Source organism: Artemia franciscana, chromosome 4, assembly GCF_032884065.1.
Source record: "Artemia franciscana chromosome 4, ASM3288406v1, whole genome shotgun sequence".
Taxonomy (NCBI): domain Eukaryota; kingdom Metazoa; phylum Arthropoda; class Branchiopoda; order Anostraca; family Artemiidae; genus Artemia; species Artemia franciscana.
In genome coordinates, this window is record NC_088866.1 from 14,372,907 (window position 1) to 14,393,346 (window position 20,440).

Genomic DNA, 20,440 nt, shown 5'->3' on the forward strand with positions numbered 1-20,440 from the left:
GCCAAAAAACTAAATATGCAAATTTTTTTTTAATTATTCATCTGTGGAGAGCCAAAATCAAAACATGCATTGATTCAAAAACGTTCAGAAATTAAATAAAAAAAACAAGTTTTTTTTAACGGAAAGTAAGGAGCGACATTAAAACTTAACGAACAGAAATTATTTCGTATATGAAAGGGGCTGCTTTCTCATCAACGCCCCGCTGTTTACGCTAGAGTTTTTTACTGTTTCAAAAAGTAGAGTTAAGAGAAAGAGCCAAACTTTAGCTTAAAGAGTTAAAGTTAAACTAAGTTAAACTTTAACTTGTTTTTTTTTATTTAATAGCTGTCAAAGAACGAAGCACAGGTGTAAAAAATATAAACGGCCCATTAGCCAGTCTCGCTGGTTTTTCGATTATCGGTTACAAATGCTGGAGTTTATTGTATACGAGGTTGAAAGTTGTTAGGTAAGAGGTAAGTGAAAGAAAGTTTTACAGAATAGATATTCTGCTCAAATTAGGGCATTGATATTTTTTTAAATACCTAGGCCCACCTTCACAACTTCTAATGCTTGAGCAATACTAACCGTGCATAAAGACTAATCCTGTGATAAAAACAATAGAGTTAAAAAAAAAATTGTGGGAGAATTGGATTTGTCATTCAAAACTTTTCATAAATATAATCTCTTATCATAACAAGAGCTAAGAGCTCATATGGCACTTGTGACGAGGCCGGACGAGCCAAGAGCTCATATGGTATGAGCTCTAGCAAAATTCTAAGAATCAATAGATTGATTTAAAAGGAATCGGAGACTTAATGCCGGTCGGGATTCAAAATCAAAGCTCTGAGTCACGAGGTCCTTCTAAATATCAAAATTAATTAAGATCTGATCACCCACTCGTGAGTTATAAATACCTCATTTTTTCTAATTTTTCCGAATTATCCCCCCCCCCACTCCAAAGAAGGCGGATCCAGTCTGGTTATGTCAGTCACGTATCTTGGACATGTTTTTATTCCTCCCACCAAGTTTCATCCTAATCTCTCCGCTTTAAGTGTCTTCCAAGATTTCCGGTCCCCCCCCCAATGACACTGGATCTGGTCGGGATTTAAAATGAAAGATCTGAGTTACGAGTTCCTTCTAAATATGAAATTTCATTCAGATACGATCACTCCTTCGTAAGTTAAAAATACCTTATTTTTTCTAATTTTTCAAAATTAACCCCCCCCCCAACTCCCTCAAATAGAACGGATCCGTTCCGGTTATGTCAATCACGTATCTAGGACTTCTGCTTATTTTTCCCACCAAGCTTCATCTCGATCCTTCCACTTTAAGCGTTTTCCAAGATTTTAGGTCCCCTCCAGCTCCCCCATATGTCAACCCCCCCAATCCCCCCTTAATGACTCTAGATCTGGCCGGGATTTAAAGGAAGATATCTGAGTTACGAGCTCCTTCTAAATATGAAATTTCATTAAGATCTGATCACTCCTCCGTAATTTAAAAATACCTCATTTTTTCTAGCTTTTCAGAATTAACCCCCCAACTCCCCCAAATAGAGCAGATCCGTTCCGGTTATGTCAATCACGTATCTAGGACTTCTGCTTATTTTTCCCACCAAGTTTCATCCCGATCCCTCTACTCTAAGCGTTTTCCAAGATTTTAGGTCCCCCCCTCCAACTCCCCGCAATGTCACCAGTCAGGTCGGGATTTAGAATAAGACCTCTGAGACACGATATCCTTCCAAACATCAAATTTCATTAAGATCTTATCACCCGTTCGTAAGTTAAAAATTCTTCATGTTTTTTTTTCGAATTAACCGCCCCCCCCCCCCCAGATGGTCAAATCGAAAAAAGACTATTTCTAATTTAATGTGGCCCGGTCCCTGATACGCCTGCCAAATTTCATCGTCCTAGCTTACCTGAAAGTGCCTAAAGTAGCAAAACCGGGACCGACAGACCCACAGAATTTGTGATCGCTATATGTTACTTGGTTAATACCAAGTGCCATAAAAATTGCAACCTCTCCTCTCTTCCCCTCTTAATGAGACAAAATTAAGCTATAAATTATACACAAATTCGGGGAATAGTTGATTAAAACACAAGCGACACCAAAACACCATTCACGCAAAAAATCGTAAATTATAGCAGAAAGTTAAAATTTGGTTATTATTTCCCGATTGTTTTCTTGAAAAGTTTTATATTATTTTCAGACTTATTTTTTTTACAAACAGTTGGTCTTTATTTCTTCCTATGTTATCTGATATCTGTGTTTGAAGATTGTTCAAACAGTTTGTGGTAATAAACTGTAAGCAGCTCGAACCACCAAGAACCAAAACTCTAGAAAAGAGCAACTACAAAACGGAAAAGAATTGTTTTCATTTTTTATATTTTTCATTTCATTTCATTTTTATTTCATTTTTCTTTTTTTTATTTTTTACCAGGTGATGCATCTCTTCTGAAATATCTCTTCTCACGAGATGTATGTATCTCTTCTCTTCTATAAGAAGGAGATGTATCTCTTCTTACACTGCTACTTTTTAAAACTTGTTCAAAATAAAAGCTCATTGAGTATTAGCGTCGCTGTGTGAAAATTTACTTTTAAGTCGCTGTTATCCTTTAGTGAGTCCCCTTCGTTAATGAATTGAAACCATTAAACACTATTGCTGTTCCTAAGCAAAATACAACCTAAGCTTATTTTCTACAACATAAAACCACCTAAAGCATTTTTGTTTCAATTATTTAAAAATCCATAACGTTTTGTATATTCAATTAAGTGCTAGTTTTACATAGTTCTAAAAATACAGGGAAATATGGGCAGTCAGTATATTTGTACTAACTTATTAGATATGTGTTGATTAGACTTAGAACCTACAATAGACGGTTTTAAGTTTCAATATTGCACTTTCCAATATTGCCCTCAGTTTCAATATTTCTAATCAGGACAAAATAATAAGCATCCTCAACTTCCCTCACCAGCATCCAAATCACGTGTTCAATCTCAATTACTGGGATCCTCAGAACAATTGGAACTAAACTGATGTTTAGGAAGCAAAATGGATATTCACATATATAAATAAAATAACAGCTAAAAATATGCAAAAGACAATCCAAAAAGCCATGTTAATTTCTGGAGGAAAAAAACTTGAGTATTACCATCCGACTTTCTTAGCAAAAAAATACAGAAAAAAGTTCACTTTTATTACTTATAAACCTCCTTCTGAACAAAAAAGTCAATTACTTACATGTGGCTTTCTTAGCAATAAAATGCCTATACATTGCATTTATTATCTACAAACCTCATCCTCTCGTGGTTTTTCTTTATCTTTGTACAAATTATAATCTAGTAAATTCATTGTCTGAGTTCAACTCCAAACTAATAACCATAACATTACATAAGAATTAGCCAAAAATTTTAGAGAAATGACAATAGAATAGCCACAATTACATTTGGAGAGGACAGAGACACCTCAATAAGGAGAGGAGGGTAGAACAGGTATGTCCAACTATCATATATTTATATAGCTAATGTTTAGTCAAAAGTTTCACACTTCAAAACCTCGGATTTCTTATCAGAACAGGAGGAGGGACTGAGCTCCGAAATCCGTATTAGCAATGAAATTGAGCAATAAAACATGCTTCTCTAGCAATGGCATAGAGATGCATCAAGGGGGAGGAGAATACTTCTCAAAAAAACCTTAAACAATGTTACCACTGGATGGTCTGAGGCTGAAACAGGGGGGGGGTAAGTAGGAAACAATAGTATAGATACATATGTTTTGTTATTGCAAAGACTGAAAAGAGTTGAAAAAGAAAATAACCATACCCCAGCTTTAGGGTTGACAAATTTCCTCACAGCCCTTGGGGCAACGGCTGCAAGCTATGGCACTTGCCCATTGATAACATGTAAGGTTTTCATGGGAGGGATGGTCGATTTGAAATTGAAACCTTTAGTTCCCTTTTTATGGCACTTGGTATTAATTAGAAAAAATGAGGTATTTTTAACTTATGAACGGGTTATCGGATCTCAATGAAATCTGATATTTAGAAGGATATCGTGTCTCAGAGCTCTTATTTTAAATCCTGACCGGATCTGGTGACATGGGGGGGGGGGGACGAGGAAAACTAAAACTTGGAAAACACTTAGAGTGGAGGGATCGGGATAAAACTTGGTGGGAAAAATAAGCACAAGTCCTAGATACATGATTGACATAACCGGAACGGATTCGCTCTCTTTGGGGTAGTTGGGGGGGGGTTAATTCTGAAAAATTAGAAAAACTGAGGTATTTTTAACTTACGAACGGGTGATCGGATCTCAATAAAATTTGGTATTTAGAAGGATATCGTGTCTCAAAACTCTCATTTTAAGTCCCTACCGGATCTGGTGACATTGGGGGGAGTTTGGGGTGGGGGAACCTAAAATCATGGAAAACGCTTAGATTGGAGGGATCGGGATGAAACTTGGTGGGAAAAATAAGCAGAAGTCGTAGATACATGATTTACATAATTGGAACGGATCCGCTCTATTGGGGGGGGGGGTTGATTCTGAAAAATTAGGAAAAATGACGTATTTATAACTTACGAAGGAGTGATCGGATCTTCATGAAACTTCATATTTAGAAGGACCTCGTGACTCAGATCTCTTATTTTAAATCTCAACCCGATCCAGCGTAATTGGGGGGGGGGTAGTTGAGGGGAACCGGAAATCTTAGAAAATACTTAAAGCGGTGAGATCAGGATGAAACTGGATGGGAAGAATAAAAACCTGTCTAAGACACGTGACTGACATAATCGGACCGGATCTGCTCTCTTTGGTGGAGTTGGGGGGGGGGGGGTAATTTTGAAATTTGAAGTATTTGTAACTTACGAAAGGGTGACCAGATCTTAATGAAATTTGATATTTAGAAGGGTCTTGCGCTTTAAAGCTCTAATTTTAAATTCCGACCAGATCCTGTGACATTGGGGGGAATTGGAGGGGGAAACCGGAATTCTTGGAAAACGTGAAAACTGGGGTATTTTTATTTTACGAAGAGGTAATCGGATCTTAACAAAATTTGATATTTAGAAGGAATTCATGTCTCAGAGCTCTTATTTTAAATCCCGACCAGATCTTTTGACATTGGGGGGGGGAGTTGGAGGGGGAAATCTTGGAAAACACTTGGAGTGGAGGAATCGGGATGAAGCTTGGTGGATAGAATAAGCAAATGTCCTTGATACGTGATTGACGGAATCGTACTGGATTCGCTCTCTTTGGGGGAGTTGGGGGGAGGGGTTCAGTGATTTGGCGAGTTTGGTGCTTCCGGACGTGCCAGGACGATGAAAATTGGTAGGCGTGTCAGGGAGCTGCACAAATTGACTTGATAAAGTCGTTTTCCCAGATTCGACCATCTGGGGGCTAAAGGGAGAGGAAAAATTAGAAAAAATTAGGTATTTATAACATACGAGTCGGTGATCGGATCTTAATGAATTTTGATACTTAGAAGGACATTTTGACTCAGAGCTCTTATTTTAAATCCTGACCGGCATTAAGCCTCTTATTTTCCTTTTAAATCAATCTATTGATTCATAGAATTTTGCTAGAGCTCATACCATATGATATCTTGGCTCTTAGCTCTTCTTGCCTCGTCACAAGTGCCATATGAGCTCTTAGGTCGTGTTAAGAGTACAAAGTGATTGAAGGGTAACCAGTCTCCCAAGCCCTTTTTTCCCCAAATACATCTGATCAAAATTTTGAGAGAGCAGTTTTGTTCCAAAGTCCGAAGGCCAAATATTCCTACTTCCCGGGTTGAAACCCCCCCCCCCTCCCAAGTCCTTTCAGCAAGGGTTAGAAGTTATGCAAGTTGATTATTGTTAACACATAGGGTTTTTATGGAAGGAGTGGTTGTACAGACTTTGAAGGAGGCTCATTTGATTGGAAAACGAAAGTTTTAGTACCCTTTTTAAGAGTCGAAAGTGATCAAGAGGCAACCAGCACCAGCCCCCCCCCCCCAATTCCCTTTTCCCTAAATTCATCAGACTAAAATTTTAAGATGGCCATTATATTTGGAAAATTTTAAAATTTATTTAGAATTTTAAATTTTATTGGAAAACAAGGTACGTTTGAACCTGGGTCTCCCTGGGTATTCCTTAATACCTAGGGTATTAAGGTCCAAGACAACACCCCATCTCACACCTCAACAGTTGTCATGATAAAAATCTATGAAATACAGTTTCAACTGCTTGATAATCCAACTTATTCACCAGATCTAGCCCCAAGCAACTTTTTTCTGTTCCCTTTACTAAAAAATACACTCATTAGACAAAGATTTTTCTCAAATGAGGAGGTAATCAACTTTGTAAACAATTATTTTGCAGAGAAGAATGCTGAGTACTATTTTGATAGATTAAAGAGATGGAAGCATTGCTGGGAGAAGTGCACAGAATCACAAGAAGACTATGTAGAGAAATAAAAATAAATTTTAAGATAAACATGCTTGTATCTATGTTAGGTCAGAAACTTCTCAGACCACCCTTGTATATAGTCAAAAATAATATATTTCTTCATTGTTTCATATCTTGTGATATGTTGCACATTCTTTATTAGGCAAGATTGCAGCTGGGAGGCTCTTCTGAAGAAAACATGGTAACAAAATAAAATCAGTAACATTAGATTCTTCATTTTTATAAGGATTTTTTTTTTACCATAAATCACATTGTTTTTTTTACCATAAATCACATTGTCCATCAAAATAAAGAAAAGAAAATCCCGCGAAGTTGCTGGTTAGTGATGATGAGGAGCCATTACTCAATTGAATCCCACTCTGTCTTCCATGGCTTAATGGACCAACCTTTGTCCAAAGCAATCTTAAAGGCATCAACAGAGGGAGCAATTACAGCAGTATCAGGAAGATTATTCCGATGGGTAATCACTCTATTGGAGGAGTAATGTCTACAGACTCTAGTATCGGCCCTCTTCCGGGACAACTTCTTACTATGCCCCCTTGTGCTGGAGGATTCATCAAATTGAAATAGATTTTGACCGGAGGAGTCAGCATTCAAGAGCCTACAAGTCATTATGACATCCCCTCTTTGATGCCTGTACACATGTGTTGGGAGCTTTAGTCTATTAAATTAAGATAGATAGTCAAGATTCTTGCACCCATCACCAACTTTTGTTGCCCATCTCCAGACATATTCTATTTCTTGCTGATCATCCTTGTTCAGGGGTGTTACAACACACATCCCAAATTCTAGCTATGGTTACCAAAAACTCTTGTACAATTTGGTCATAACTTTGAATAATCTACTACATACAGTATGCTTTATTATGCCAAGGGCTGGGGATACTTTCGTAACTGCTTTTTGAGCATGCTTGTTAAATTTTAGTTCCTCATCAACAAAAATCCCCAATTCTCTCCCCTCTGCCAGAGAGTTAATCAATTGCCCTGAACCATCCTCTCCTATCATTTAGAACTGCCACCTTATGTTCTTTCTCCCGAAGTGCATTGACTGATGACTGCAGATCCAATAAGCTTTGAATCATCAGCATAAACGCTCATATTATTTCTTACAGCTTCTGGAGCATCATTAATAAGAATGTTCAACAATGCTGGAGCTTGGATTGTTCTTTGAGGTACACCCTTGTTAATTTCTGCAACTTCTGAGAATAATTTTTGCCCATTGTCTTCAAATACCTTAACTATGCATTCTTCCTGAAAGGAACTGCATCACCCAATCTACAACATCCAGGTAGATACCTATAGCTAATAGTTTTATTTTCAGCCAATGATGACAGACTTTATCAAATGCTTTTGCAAAATCTAAATGGATCATGTAACAAGAGTATTGAGATTTAGCAACTTAGTGATTTAGTCATAAGCATCTATAAGGTTTGTCTCAACTGAGTGCCTAGATCTGAAACTATGTTGGCTCTTTGTTGTCAAATAAATGTTTTGCAATTGTGGTATTCACAATTCCTTCAAAAATTTTACCAACTGTTGAGGTAATGCTATTGGGTTGGTAATTGGTGACATTAGTCTTTCTTTCACCCTTGTGGAGAGGTGTAATGTTTGATTTTCGCCAATCTTTGAGGAACCACTTTAATCTTGAGGGCCAACATACTTATTTGGACTTAATCTTTTGAGCCTCAGTTCTATTTCCACAGGTTTGATGGTGATAACTTGCATAGACTTCTCAATATTGTAATCCAGCATTTCTGGCAAGGGAGCATTACCTGGAGTTGTGAAAATTGACCTGAACTGATTATTCAGGACTTCAACAATATTTCCAGGATTGGTTATACCATTTTTAATAGCTGAAAGTTCTGTTACTGAATGTCTACCCAGCTTTTGGATTGAGGCATATTTCCAAAACTTTAGTTGGATTAGTTTGTGAAGCTGATGCTAAGGGATCGTCATGCTCGCTTGTAAGTTCTTTTGTTAGGTGCTGGACCCTATTTTGCATTAGTTTAAAATTGTTATAATTTTCCTAATTGTCCTTGTACTTTCTCCAGTACAAGTATTGTTGGCCTAATTGCTCATGTCATGTAAGGGAGCAGTCTTAGTCTTTGTTTCCAAGTGATTTCTGTATATTTTGCAGTTGTCTGCCCAAGCACCCTTTTCATATCAAGCCAAGATTCCTCTATATTTTCATTTTCAATGAAGGACCAATCTTGGTTAGCTAAATATTGCCTGACCTTGTTTTAATTTGTAAATGAATGCTTTCTAAAGTTTGTGGGGTCAACTTTAGTCAACAAGTAATGGCTATATGGTCACTTGCCCCAAACAGCAGCTCAGAGTCAACACTTTGGATGGCTTCCTCATCTTTAACAAATAGGAGATCCAGAAGGATTTGGTTCTGGCCCCCTTGGTACCTACTTGGAAAAGTTATGGCCTGATACAATGAATACTCATGTAGGCACACAAGGAATGGGTCAGTCTGATCCTCATTATTACTTGTGGCATCATAGCCATCAACCCATAAAATTTGGGGCAGATTAAAGTCTCCAACAATAAATACATTGTGGGAAGGATAAGTCATCACTGAATTTATAGCATTTGCAATTGCAAGATGGTAAGGGGGGCAGGGGGAGCTTGAGCTTCTATAAATACATCCTATAATTAAAGGTTCTTTTCAAAAGTGCTCTTTTGTCTAACTTCAATAAAAGCAAATATACTCACTTCAGACCTGGTTGACATTACAGCCTTAATTTCATCTATTTTGGTGGTGATGCAATCTACATTACTATAAAGCGCTACCAGTCCATATGTGTCCTCAATAAAGACATCATTAATGCCACTTACCTCTGACCAACAACATTGGAAAGAAGAACTACTTGAAGATTTTCTGCTACTAACACTTGACATGGCACTGGCAAATGACTCATCATTTGTTGTAAATGTAGGGCTTAAATTTAGCATTGTTTAAACTATAGTCTCTGAAAACATTACTTTTTACATGGTTTTGGATACCACCACTTTTCTCTACATCTCCATTACCAGCAACCCTTGGGAGCCCGCAAGCTGTGGAGAGTTTTCTGAACAATCTTGTTACCTTCAATCACTAAGTTAATTTTGAAATTTTCTTGTCTTCTGTGTCATTTCTCATATAATTTCTGTCTTTTTTCTTGGTTGTTTTTTGATACATAATTTCTGAACTGTATTTTCCCTTTTGTCTTAAGTAATTTCAGAAGAATCAATATTTATGGTCATGAAATCAAGGACAGAGAACATATTTGGTGGTGGGTGCAGAGAGTTTGGGGTTCCAGAAGCCTTTGGATTCACTATACAGTGGACATTTAATATAGGAACACTAGATAAATTGTAATTGTTAGCTATGTATTCATGGACAAACTATTCATCATCTGTTTTGGTGTCAACCCCAAAGAACACTATATTTAGTCTTCTTTTTCTCTATCATGGCCTTCAAAGATTAAAGTCCTTACCTGGCTTTCAAATTTTTCATTGAGGGATTCCCCAAGAGTAGTAGTCTCAGTTGTAACTAAGTTTTTCAGCACTGGCTTGTCTGTGACAGCACCAGAGGACCTATCCAGAGAACAGACTCTTTCTTCTAGGGTTGTAAATTTAGTATTAATTTCAGCTTTTAGATTTGAAAGAGTCCTTAGCCACTTCTGTGATTTTTGATTATAAGTTCTTAATTGTGTTTTCAAGGCTGTCCAGTGATTTCTTTATGCTACTATCCACAATTTTTGCTATTTCAGAAGCATATACACTACTCTTTGGGTTGCCCTTGCACATGGGGCATTTCTACACACCGCCCATGCAATGAGTCATCTTTGTTAATATGATATATTCAGGCTCTTAAAGTTCAAGACAATCTAAACACAACCATTGCTCACATTCATGACAGTTCAGCTTACTTTCAAATTACCTTCACATGCTGCACACTTGTCCATACCCTCTACTGGGCTAATAAATTTCTGTTTGCTTGCCATATCACAATAGCCAATTAGCAACAGTAAAATCCAGAATAATGTCCATTCATTGTAGGCTAACAGGACTTGTAGGCTATTGGGATCTTTGAAAGTTAACAAAAGGTTTAAACAATACTAGCATACAAACAGGAAAGTCAAAATATACTTCTCCTAATAAGTAAATGACTCCAATTTCAAAAATTGAAAAATATACAGCAAAATTATTGATACAAAGTTCCTTTGCTCACAATATTTCTTTGTGAATGCAAGATATAATCACAAGACTTCAAATTCCAAATGCATAGAGTATAACACTATGGTTAGCCCATTCAAATGTTACTGAGGGTACCATAAAATTGATGAAAAAACAATAAATAAGGAGAAATGGCTTTATCTCACAAATTAAGGGCAAATATCCAGGGTTCAAATTTAAGCATGTCCATGGGTTTGTTTACAAACATAAACTGTGCAAAAGCAATATTTCATTCAGTCCAACAAATAATATTTTATTCATTTTTCTTTCAATAATGTGTTTTATCCTATTCTTGTAGCTGGATTCTTAACTAGCTGAAGTCTAGTTTTGGCTGAACAACTATAATAGCATTCTGGATAAAACTATTATTTTTTGAAATGACTATTATTTAACATAATTTGAAATACAGATAGCAATGGAAGAAAAGATAATAATATATTTAATAGAAAGAAGCTGATAGGCTATATATATATATATATATATATATATATATATATATATATATATATATATATATATGAAAAGAGTACCCTCATCAGTTAGCGAGAGTGAACTCTGTCAAATTGCTGGTTGCGACAAAGTGGCGCAATGCGGATCTACGAGAGCGTTCAAGTTATTCTATGCAAGTCGACAAACACTTGAAAACGCTATCGCGAACCCGCTGAAGATTTGTTTAGAACTGTTCAGGATTGAAGAGTTCCGCTTTCTACCGAGGAGGTGTTTCAAGTGCCATGCTGTTGGTCATTTAGCAGCTGACTGTTCGCAACCAGAAAGGTGTTCGCGCTGCGGTGGCGATGGTCACAGCTCTAGTAAGGACAACCCATGTAGTAATCCGCAAAAATGCCTAAACTGCGGCTCTAGTAGACACTCTTGCTACCATGCTGCTTGTCCCTTTAACAAAGCCCAGCCTAACACTAGCACGTAAATGGAAAATCGAATATTCTGCTGGAATATGAACGGTAAAGTGTTGGACAGAATCCCCCTTCTAACTGACCTTTCTAAAGAATATAACTGTATTTGCATACAGGAACACTTTCTGACCGATGATAGTGTAAACCTTCTAAAGTTTTCCTCGGATATGCATTACCTCGTTCAACCTGCGCGAAGATCTGGGACTCGGGGTCGTCCCTCTGGTGGCCTAGCCATAATCACGCGCTCTAACTCGGGGCCCCCCGTGTGTGTCGAGCAGAATGAATGGTTCCAAGCTGCCAAAATGCATGGCGTGTTTTTCGTAAATGTTTATTTACCAACCAATTACAATGACATCGCTTCAGAAAAGAAGTTTGCAAAAGCATGCCAGAAGCTCGGAAAGTGCCTCCTCAGTTTAGTCCAGAAATCATGCCCTGTTATAATTCTTGGTGACTTTAACTGCAATCTCGACGATCATTCCTGCCCTCGGGCTGTACTATTGCTGAACGCCTTACCAAGCGGATTTAAAGTTGCTAAGAAGGATAAGTGCTATTCCTATATCAGTACCGCAAAAACCGTCTCAAATCTCGATCATGTAGTAACTTACAAACTGGACCTAGAGTCAGTCTCGGTTGGATCTGACGGTGCCTATTCGGATCATTTACCTCTCTCTTTTGCAATACCAGCCGTCAGTCCCCAGTGTGCTCCAAAAACCAAGCCTGAGCCAGCACGTGATTGGAAAAAAGTAGTCCGTGAGCAGTTCCAGCTCAATTGTGAACAAATTTTGAAGAAAATTAAAGTGCCTTTCCACCTCCTACAGTGGGATTGTGACCTAACGGAAAGCGAGATACGCCTGCAACTGAACATGTATTTCTACGAAATTTGCCACTCCTTGAGAGTAGCTGAAAGGGTTGCTGTCCCATTACGTAGCGTCCGACGTGGGTCGCGAGTGAAAGGATGGGCCTCAAACAGTGAGCTTGTGAAGGCAAGAGCAGCTGCCAAGTTCTGGCTGGGGGTTTGGCACGAGTGCGACCGGCCAAGAAGCGGGGTAGTCAATGAATTGCGGGTTTATACAAAACGGCGGTTCGCGAAAGAGCTACGAAAACATCGTAGTAGCCTCAAACGGGAAACAGTTTCAAAAATCATTGAAAACCCTAATTTGGTCTGGAAGCTCCGTGCCAGGCCTGTAGAAAGTACGGGACAAAATGCTAGTGATATAGATGAGGAAATATGGGTAGATTATTTTGCTGCTGAATTCTCCCCACCAGATGAAGTGAAAAATAAAAAGTTTAGCGAAGAGCTCGATCAGCTTATGACGAAAGAGCATAATTACCTCGTGATTTCTAGTGCGAAAATAACCCACCTTTGTCAAAAATTAAAGAAGAAATTATCCGCCGGTGCCGACCAAATCTGTGCTCTACACCTACTGAATGGTGGTCCAGTTCTATCGGAGCATTTAGCAATAGCTTACCAAATTATACTAACACATGGTATTGTACCGGACATTTTCTGTTTAGGTGTGATCACTCCAGTTTTGAAAAAGGGTAAACCTGCTCATGAACCATCGTCATACAGACCCATTACTGTATCATCTGTGTTTTGCAAGCTATTTGAAAAGCTCATAATTTCGGACATTAAAGCTAGTTGTAAAGTGCCTCCCCACCAGTTTGGATTCCAAGCTGGCTTAGGATGTGCCCATGCCTTGCATGTAGCTGCAAATATTCTACTGGATGCCCACATTTCGAAAGAAAGCCTAGCTATAGGTGAATATGATGTACGGCGGGCTTTTGATTCGGGTATCCATTCTCAGAATATGGTTGAGCTGAGAAAGTCCGGAGTTGACCGTGCTATTGTCAAACCCTTGAACGACATGTATAGTAGGCTCAAGGTCCGTATTAAACTGTCAGGTAAATTAAGTCGTAGGTTTGCTGTGGTGAAGAAAGGTATAAAACAGGGAGCCGTATCATCACCTGATCTGTTCAACAACAGCATATCGACGGCCCAGTCAAAAGTGGCCCCTTGCTGTATTTTTAAAGGCATTGACGTGTCCCTAGTTGGGTTTGCAGATGACCTTCTAAACTTTTCAAGAATTTTGTCTTCTTTGGAATCTAACTTTAAAATTTTGGAGATGGAGTATGATGAAATTGGGTTGAGTTTTAATGTGACAAAATGTGAAGTACTGTTATTTAACTGGAATGCCTCTCAACCCGAAATCCAACTAGGGTCACAGGTGGTCATGCCCTCTAAGTCAATTGTATACCTGGGTCTGCCGATCGGTGAAACTCTTCAGCATACACGAGCACTGCTTGTAAAGCACATCGAGAAGAAGATCAGGTCAGCTTATGGAGCTTCGGTTTCCTCCAAGCGTAATCTAAATAGGTCGCTGCGTGCACAAATATTTGTTGCTGTTGCCCTACCCCATGTTCTTTACGTTTCGCCGTTCTGGAAGTTACTTACAAATTCGAATAAAGTAACTATAAGAAGAATATTCTTCAGGTACCTCAAGTTCCTACTTGAGATGCCATTAAGAACAAGTAATTCTTACCTAACGAGGCGGTATTCAGTACCTGACCCATTTACTGCGGTGGAAGCGTGTCTTGAAAAGTACCGTGATAGAGTAGAAGCGAGTAACCACCAGTGGACCGCCATTCTTACATAGTTGTATTATAGTTCCTTCGTGATTATTTTCATTTCAAGAAGTTTCGTTGTGTTTTGTATGTGCGTTTTCTTCTCCTTTGTTTTTTATCCGTCTTTTGTTCAATTGTGACGGGTTTTTCCAATATATTTATTATTATTTATTATTATTATATATATATGGTAAAATTCTAGTTGATTGACTTTTGGCTATCTTGGAAAGGGGTTAGGTTAGGAAAATGAAACTTTCAGGGATGAGTCTAAAGGCTAAAGTATGTCCTAGGAAGGCATTTTGAAGTACCTACCTCTGCTACTTCTCCCTCTAGAGGGCCCTAGCCTTTGATGACCTTTAAAAATATGTGTGTTATAAAAGTGAAACCTTGCAAAATAGATGTTCTGCTTGAATGAACTGCAACAAAATTGTTTTCAGCTTCACAACTTTGCTCAATCCCAGTTTATAAGGTTTTAAAGATATGCAAATATATTTCCTAAATTTTGAAAAAAAAACATTGATATGGCTCAGAATTCTACTCAAATAACAGGAATTGCATTTTCAAAACTAACAGCAGAGAAAAGGCAACTGGTAACTGAAAATTAAGGTAAAATGTTGTTTTGTCAGAATTTTTATAGGTATAGACCTGTCATGTAGGCAAATTTCAGGGCCCTCTAGAGGGAGAAGGAGAGGAGGTGGGTGGTGGTATATACATATATATATATATATATATATATATATATATATATATATATATATATATATATATATATATATATATCATATCATATCAGAAGGAGCATAAAAGAAGAAACCTAATGGTACTGTACTTATATTACTAGCATGTTTGACTAGCTACAATTTTACTAATTGTTAAGACAGGTTAACTGAACTACTGACCTGTGAAAACCATTGTGTAGGCTAAGTGATTTCAATAGAATTAATGAGTAACAGTAGAAAGATACATGATAATATAAATGATAGAAACATGTTTCATATTTTAAAGCAAGAAGGTTGTTTTTTCTTAATGTTTTCTTTTTCAGTTATGAGGCTATAGGCTATCTAAAACTATTAATAGAGGGTAAATATTTAAGCAAAGTAATTATTATAATTTGAAAGAAAATGTTCTAACCATTTCATATTATCTTGTGAGGATAGGTCAAAGATTTCTAAAGGCCATGAAAGGTCAGTGCCCTCTAGAGGGGGAAGGAGTGGAGGTATATAGGGTAAAAACCAGCATCTAATTGATCAAAATTGTATTAAACTAAAATCTTTACATCTTGTTACCAAAGAGAAATTGAAAAGAATAGTAGCATATGCCAAAAATAAGTGGTCTTCCCCAAAAAGAGGTATTTTACCCTTCTCCAAAATACCTTCCTATGACATATTTTGGTCTGTCAATCTATCTCTGAAAGCTTCATTTTCCTAACCTAACTCTTTTCCAAGATAGCAAAAAGTAGCCTGTCTATAATTTAAACCATAAAAAGATGTGAGACCATCTTCATAGCTTAGTAGGCCAAACAGAAAGAAAATATATATCAGGCTATAATTTTATCCAGACAACTGGTTTGGACTAGCCTACTAAAAAAACAATCTGATAGAACTGATTAAATGAACCTGCTGTCAACTGGAATATGACCTCAGACTAAGATGGTTTATGAAAAAAAACGAGTTTGATAATAAACATCCTAATAGCCTATCACAGACGATAATAGCCTAGCTTAATTAAGACTTTCCATAAGCCTGACCCTGGCCGGGAGTGTTTTTACTAACTGGAACCCAAGATTCTCTTTATATGCCATTAATTTACATTACCTTCGCCTTACAATATCATAAATTAGGTTTCAATTTATTTTTTATACAGGCCTAAACGTAATCCAGATATATGTAAACAAGAATTTGTTGCTGCTATGTCGTGAATTTTGAAATTTTGAAGAAGAGTCACCTATTTTTATAAGTTGAAAATTGAACAGGAATAAGAAAAATTCAGTTAAAAACACAAACTAAAACCTGTGACTTTCGAATTTCGATAACAATAAATATAAGATAGCATGTACAAATAAGTAGGTTCGGTTTTAATTTCTATTTAGTTTCGCTACTGTAATCAGTACGACAAAAATAATGTTTGTTTTTTCTTCATTTTTATTCTTGCATCCGAAATTGTTTATTTATTACCCATAGCAACAGAACATTATCAAATGGGTATGTCTTATTTGTCTTTTATATTAAAAGAATTCTTTATTAGTGTCTTATAAAGTCTGGATTCAGCTTTTTCGTATTTTGTAGAATCTTTATAAAGCTCAAGGAGTGAAAGCAGAAAATGAAAACTACCGCCTCATGTTAAGCTGGTTTCATGTTTAGAGGTTCATTAATATATCACAAAAAACTGGCTGCTTGTTTAACTTCTAATGATACTGATTTAGTCATTAAAATGTATTGTTTCTTTGATTTAAGGGGTTTTCATTGATTTAGGGGGAACTACATTCCAGTAGTTCTCTCCGTGATCGAAACAACTTGCGCCACCCACATAAAAGGAGAGGATGCAATAGACAAGCTAGTTTCTGCCAAAAACATCAACAAAATGGTCGAAACGCCTGAAAATCGGCAAGCCATAGCCACCGACATCCTCAAAGAGGTTATTTCTTTAGGAATGAACACAAATCTATCAAAATCAGAGTCAATATGATGGTCACGAAAGCCGTGGGAAGCAAATAAGCTATAGCCGGAAGAAATATTCAATAGGCTGACTCTCTTGGCAGTCAGACCACGAGTAAAAACATTCAACCATTCAAAAAGTATAAACAGTGGCTTGCCTTTACGATTTCTAGTTTCAAAGCCTTCATTCCATATGGCGTAACAAGAATCTAACCCTACAGCTTAAGACATGCCTTATGGAAAGCTCGACCATCCCCATCGTAATCTACTCTTGTGAAACTTAGAAGCTGAAAGTGGATAAGTAGGAGTGAAACACCATATTTTAACTCAGATGCCTCTACTGGATCACCAGAATGGCGTTCCTTGATGGAACCTCAAATGTCGAACTTCTACAACGACTTAAAGTCCAGTTCCATGCCAACAAAATTTAGGTTCAACGACAAGGGCGGAATCCCAGAAGTTGCTCTGAATGTTAATTCGATGGTGGTGGACGTCGTTATGCGCTGCAGGGCCAGAATTTTTTTTATGGTGCGCCTCTAATAAGCCATGGAATTTTTTTTATTTGGCTTGGATATGAGGAATAAAGTAAAGACTTTGAAACCCACTAATTCAGCATGAAAAACCACATGGTTAAAACAAAAGAATAGTAGATTAAATAAAAACAATAATGTGTTTTATTAGAGTGCCTCCCCAGGACTGATGGAATGGAAGGGGGGGGGGGGTAATAAGCACAGCCTAAGTTGGATAATAGAATGGGGAAGGGAAAATGAATATGCTTTTGACTTTGAGTAGACTTAGGGGGCATTTGCATTGCTTTAGTCCAATGGCGTATCCAGAGAGGGGCTAGGGGGCCATAGCCCCCCTCCTTGAATATCCTATTTGCACTAGATAAAATGGGTAATTTGTTTGTTTGGTAACCAGCCTTATTATTTTTAATGAGCTTATTCATCCTGTTTCCGAGTTTCTGGAGCATATGGAATCAGATAAAGACTCAAAAACAGCATCCAAAGCAGTTGTCCTTGGAGCCGCATTAAGAAGAAGCGACTTTATGGTCAGTTTAAACACAGTTGTTCATTGCTTAGCTAACGCTGTAAAACTGAGTAAGTTTCTTCAAGACCACAAAAAAGACCTATGAACTTCAAAAGGTTTTGTAATGTCGTTACTAAGCAAACTTAAACAAATGAGATCAGAAGCAGACATCGGCTTCAAGAAAGTATTTGCATTTTCACAAACCACAGCATTCAATTAGGAGAAGATATAATCTTACCCTGAAAATAAAGCTGGCAGACTCAAAGAGCTAATGTCCAGCTACCAGGTCAAGATAAAAAAAATATTGCATGGTGGCAATACACATTCCATTTTTGGATCACCTTATTTCTGAGTTAAACAACAGATTTAGTTCCGTAAGTGAGGTTTCATGTCTGGAGGGACTGATTCCATCTTACTTTTCTAATCACACAGTTGAAGAAGTGTTGGAAGCTGCCATTATCTACTATGAGGGCATTTCTGCTTCATATTAGAATTTTCAGCAGAGATTGCACTTTGGCGGGAACATTAGTAACCGGCAATTACCAAGAATCTTCCACAAAGTTATGAAATTACTTTGTCAAAGTGTAATAGAGATTTTTTCCATACGAAACAATCTAATTGCAGATATTTGTTACGTTACCGGTCACAACCACCTCGACCAAGTAGAGTTTTTCTTCACACCGATTTTTGCGACAAGCATTGATGCTTATTGCTACTCGTCATACTAATAACAATAATAATAAAAACTTGTCTTAGGTCAACCATGACAGAAGATCAATTGAACGGGATTGTACTGGTTCATTAAACAGTTCGTGGCAACAAACTGTAAATAAGGAGAGACACGGCTCAATGGTAACCGACACTTTAAAAAACAGAGTTTTGATAATAATAAATGCATCAAAAAACTGAATCTTGATGTTTATTCAAAATATATAAATTCATGAAGTTTAATGTTAGCCATCAAAAGATGCGAACCTGAGAAAATTTGCCTAATTCTTGAAAAAGGGGGAAACACTCCTAAGAAATGAAATGATCTTAATAAAAAAAAACACTCACCATGAGATTCTTAAGTTACGTATATTTTTTACTAATAAAAAAATTCGTTAAAAATTAAAATTTATAGCTGCCTTTTTATGTAACCGAAAAATCGTATGGCAACTAGGCCTCCTTCCCCATCCCTTATTTCTCAAAATCGTCTGATCAAAACTAAGAGGAAGTCATTTAGCCAAAAAAGGAATTAATATGCAAATTTCATTTTAATAATTTATGTGTGGAGAGCCAAAATCAAACATGCATTAATTCAAAAACGTTCAGAAACTACATAAAAAAAACTAGTTTTTTTAACAGAAAGTAAGGAGCGACATTAGAACTTAAAACGAACAGAAATTACTCCATATATGAAATGGGTTGTCCCCTCCGCAATCCCTCGCTCTTTACGCTAAAGTTTGACTCTTTGCCACAATTCTGCTTTTTAAAACAATTAAAAGCTTTAGCGTAAAGAGCGAGGGATTGCGGAGGGGACAACCCATTCCATATATGGAGTAATTTCTGTTCGTTTTAAGTTTTAATGTCGCTCCTTACTTTCAGTTAAAAAAACTAGTTTTTTTTTATGTAATTATCTGAAAAGATTACAGGTGAAGTAGTTTCCACATTTTTTTATGTCTTGAAAAGCAGAATTACGCATATTTGCAATTACAATTACACAAATTACATATTTCGAGCATTAGTTATTTGAGTTTTATTCCGGTAGACGTCGTGAAAACAAGAATGTAGTGACCCAACAAGAAATTAAGTGAATGTAGTATTAAAAAAGTTTTAACATTAAATTTCCTTTTGAATACTTTTTTTCACATTTTTACTATCCTTTGAAATAGTCAAATTACTCCTTTGTTTTGAACTGCTACCCTTTAATTCCAGAATAAGAGTAAATCAGCTAAAACTTGTACAATACTTCTGCTTTAGACCTTTTATGCTAAAGAATAATACGCAGTGCATTATAGAAACTTATTATAAGGTAGAATAACTAAAAGTGTACACACAGGTTTATTTTAAAAACTTAACCATTTGAGAAAATAGTAATATCAGTACTAAAAGTATTTCCGTACTTCAAATAAAAAGGTAACAGCTTTCCATGTTCAGATTCTCATAGTCAAAGAGTCAGGTATGATATGTTAATGCAAACACATTCTAATGGCTTCAAAATTGTTTTATTTTTTAGTCAATATTCTTCAAGTCAAACCATATCTTTTGCCTCTAAACTCTGATTAATAAAGAGTTTAAAACGGTCTAAAATTGTGTCATTTAACGCTTAAATTTTGAAAAATTTCCCAGGGAGGGCCACCAGACCCCCTTGCTGGGGGGGGATTCCATGCCTCCCAAAAACCCCGGAGCCTTCACCCCCAAAACGCCTAGCCCCTCTCCCCCCCCCTTAGGCCTCTCCTGGATCCGCCACTGTCTTAGTCTGAAAAATCATCTGATTAATAAAAATAATAAACTAGTAGCTTCAAAGGGCTGACAAAAATTCTCCTTGCTTTGCTAGGGCTGTTTCTTTTGTTTACTCCTATAAGAGCACTCTTTTATGGGAG

General features: G+C 37.0%; 3 protein-coding genes across 3 annotated transcripts in view; 2 read left to right on the top strand and 1 right to left on the bottom strand.

Annotated features, from left to right (window-relative positions):
* Nucleotides 1–16,114, bottom strand: part of LOC136026030 (unconventional myosin-XVIIIa-like) — a 381,572-nt gene extending 365,458 nt beyond the window's left edge. The window contains exon 1 of the mRNA XM_065702187.1: nucleotides 15,987–16,114. The gene's annotated coding sequence lies outside the window, so the exon portion shown is untranslated. The remainder of the gene's footprint in view (nucleotides 1–15,986) is intronic.
* On the top strand, nucleotides 11,154–11,561 carry LOC136025704 (zinc finger CCHC domain-containing protein 13-like). Its single transcript, XM_065701684.1, has one exon. The coding sequence runs from the start codon at nucleotides 11,154–11,156 to the stop codon at nucleotides 11,559–11,561; it is 408 nt and encodes a 135-aa protein (XP_065557756.1).
* Nucleotides 16,115–17,799: 1,685 nt separating the features above from the next.
* LOC136025705 (uncharacterized) overlaps nucleotides 17,800–20,440 on the top strand; it is a 51,822-nt gene continuing 49,181 nt past the window's right edge. The window contains exon 1 of the mRNA XM_065701687.1: nucleotides 17,800–17,926. Coding sequence (XP_065557759.1) covers nucleotides 17,800–17,926 — 127 coding nt within the window. The remainder of the gene's footprint in view (nucleotides 17,927–20,440) is intronic.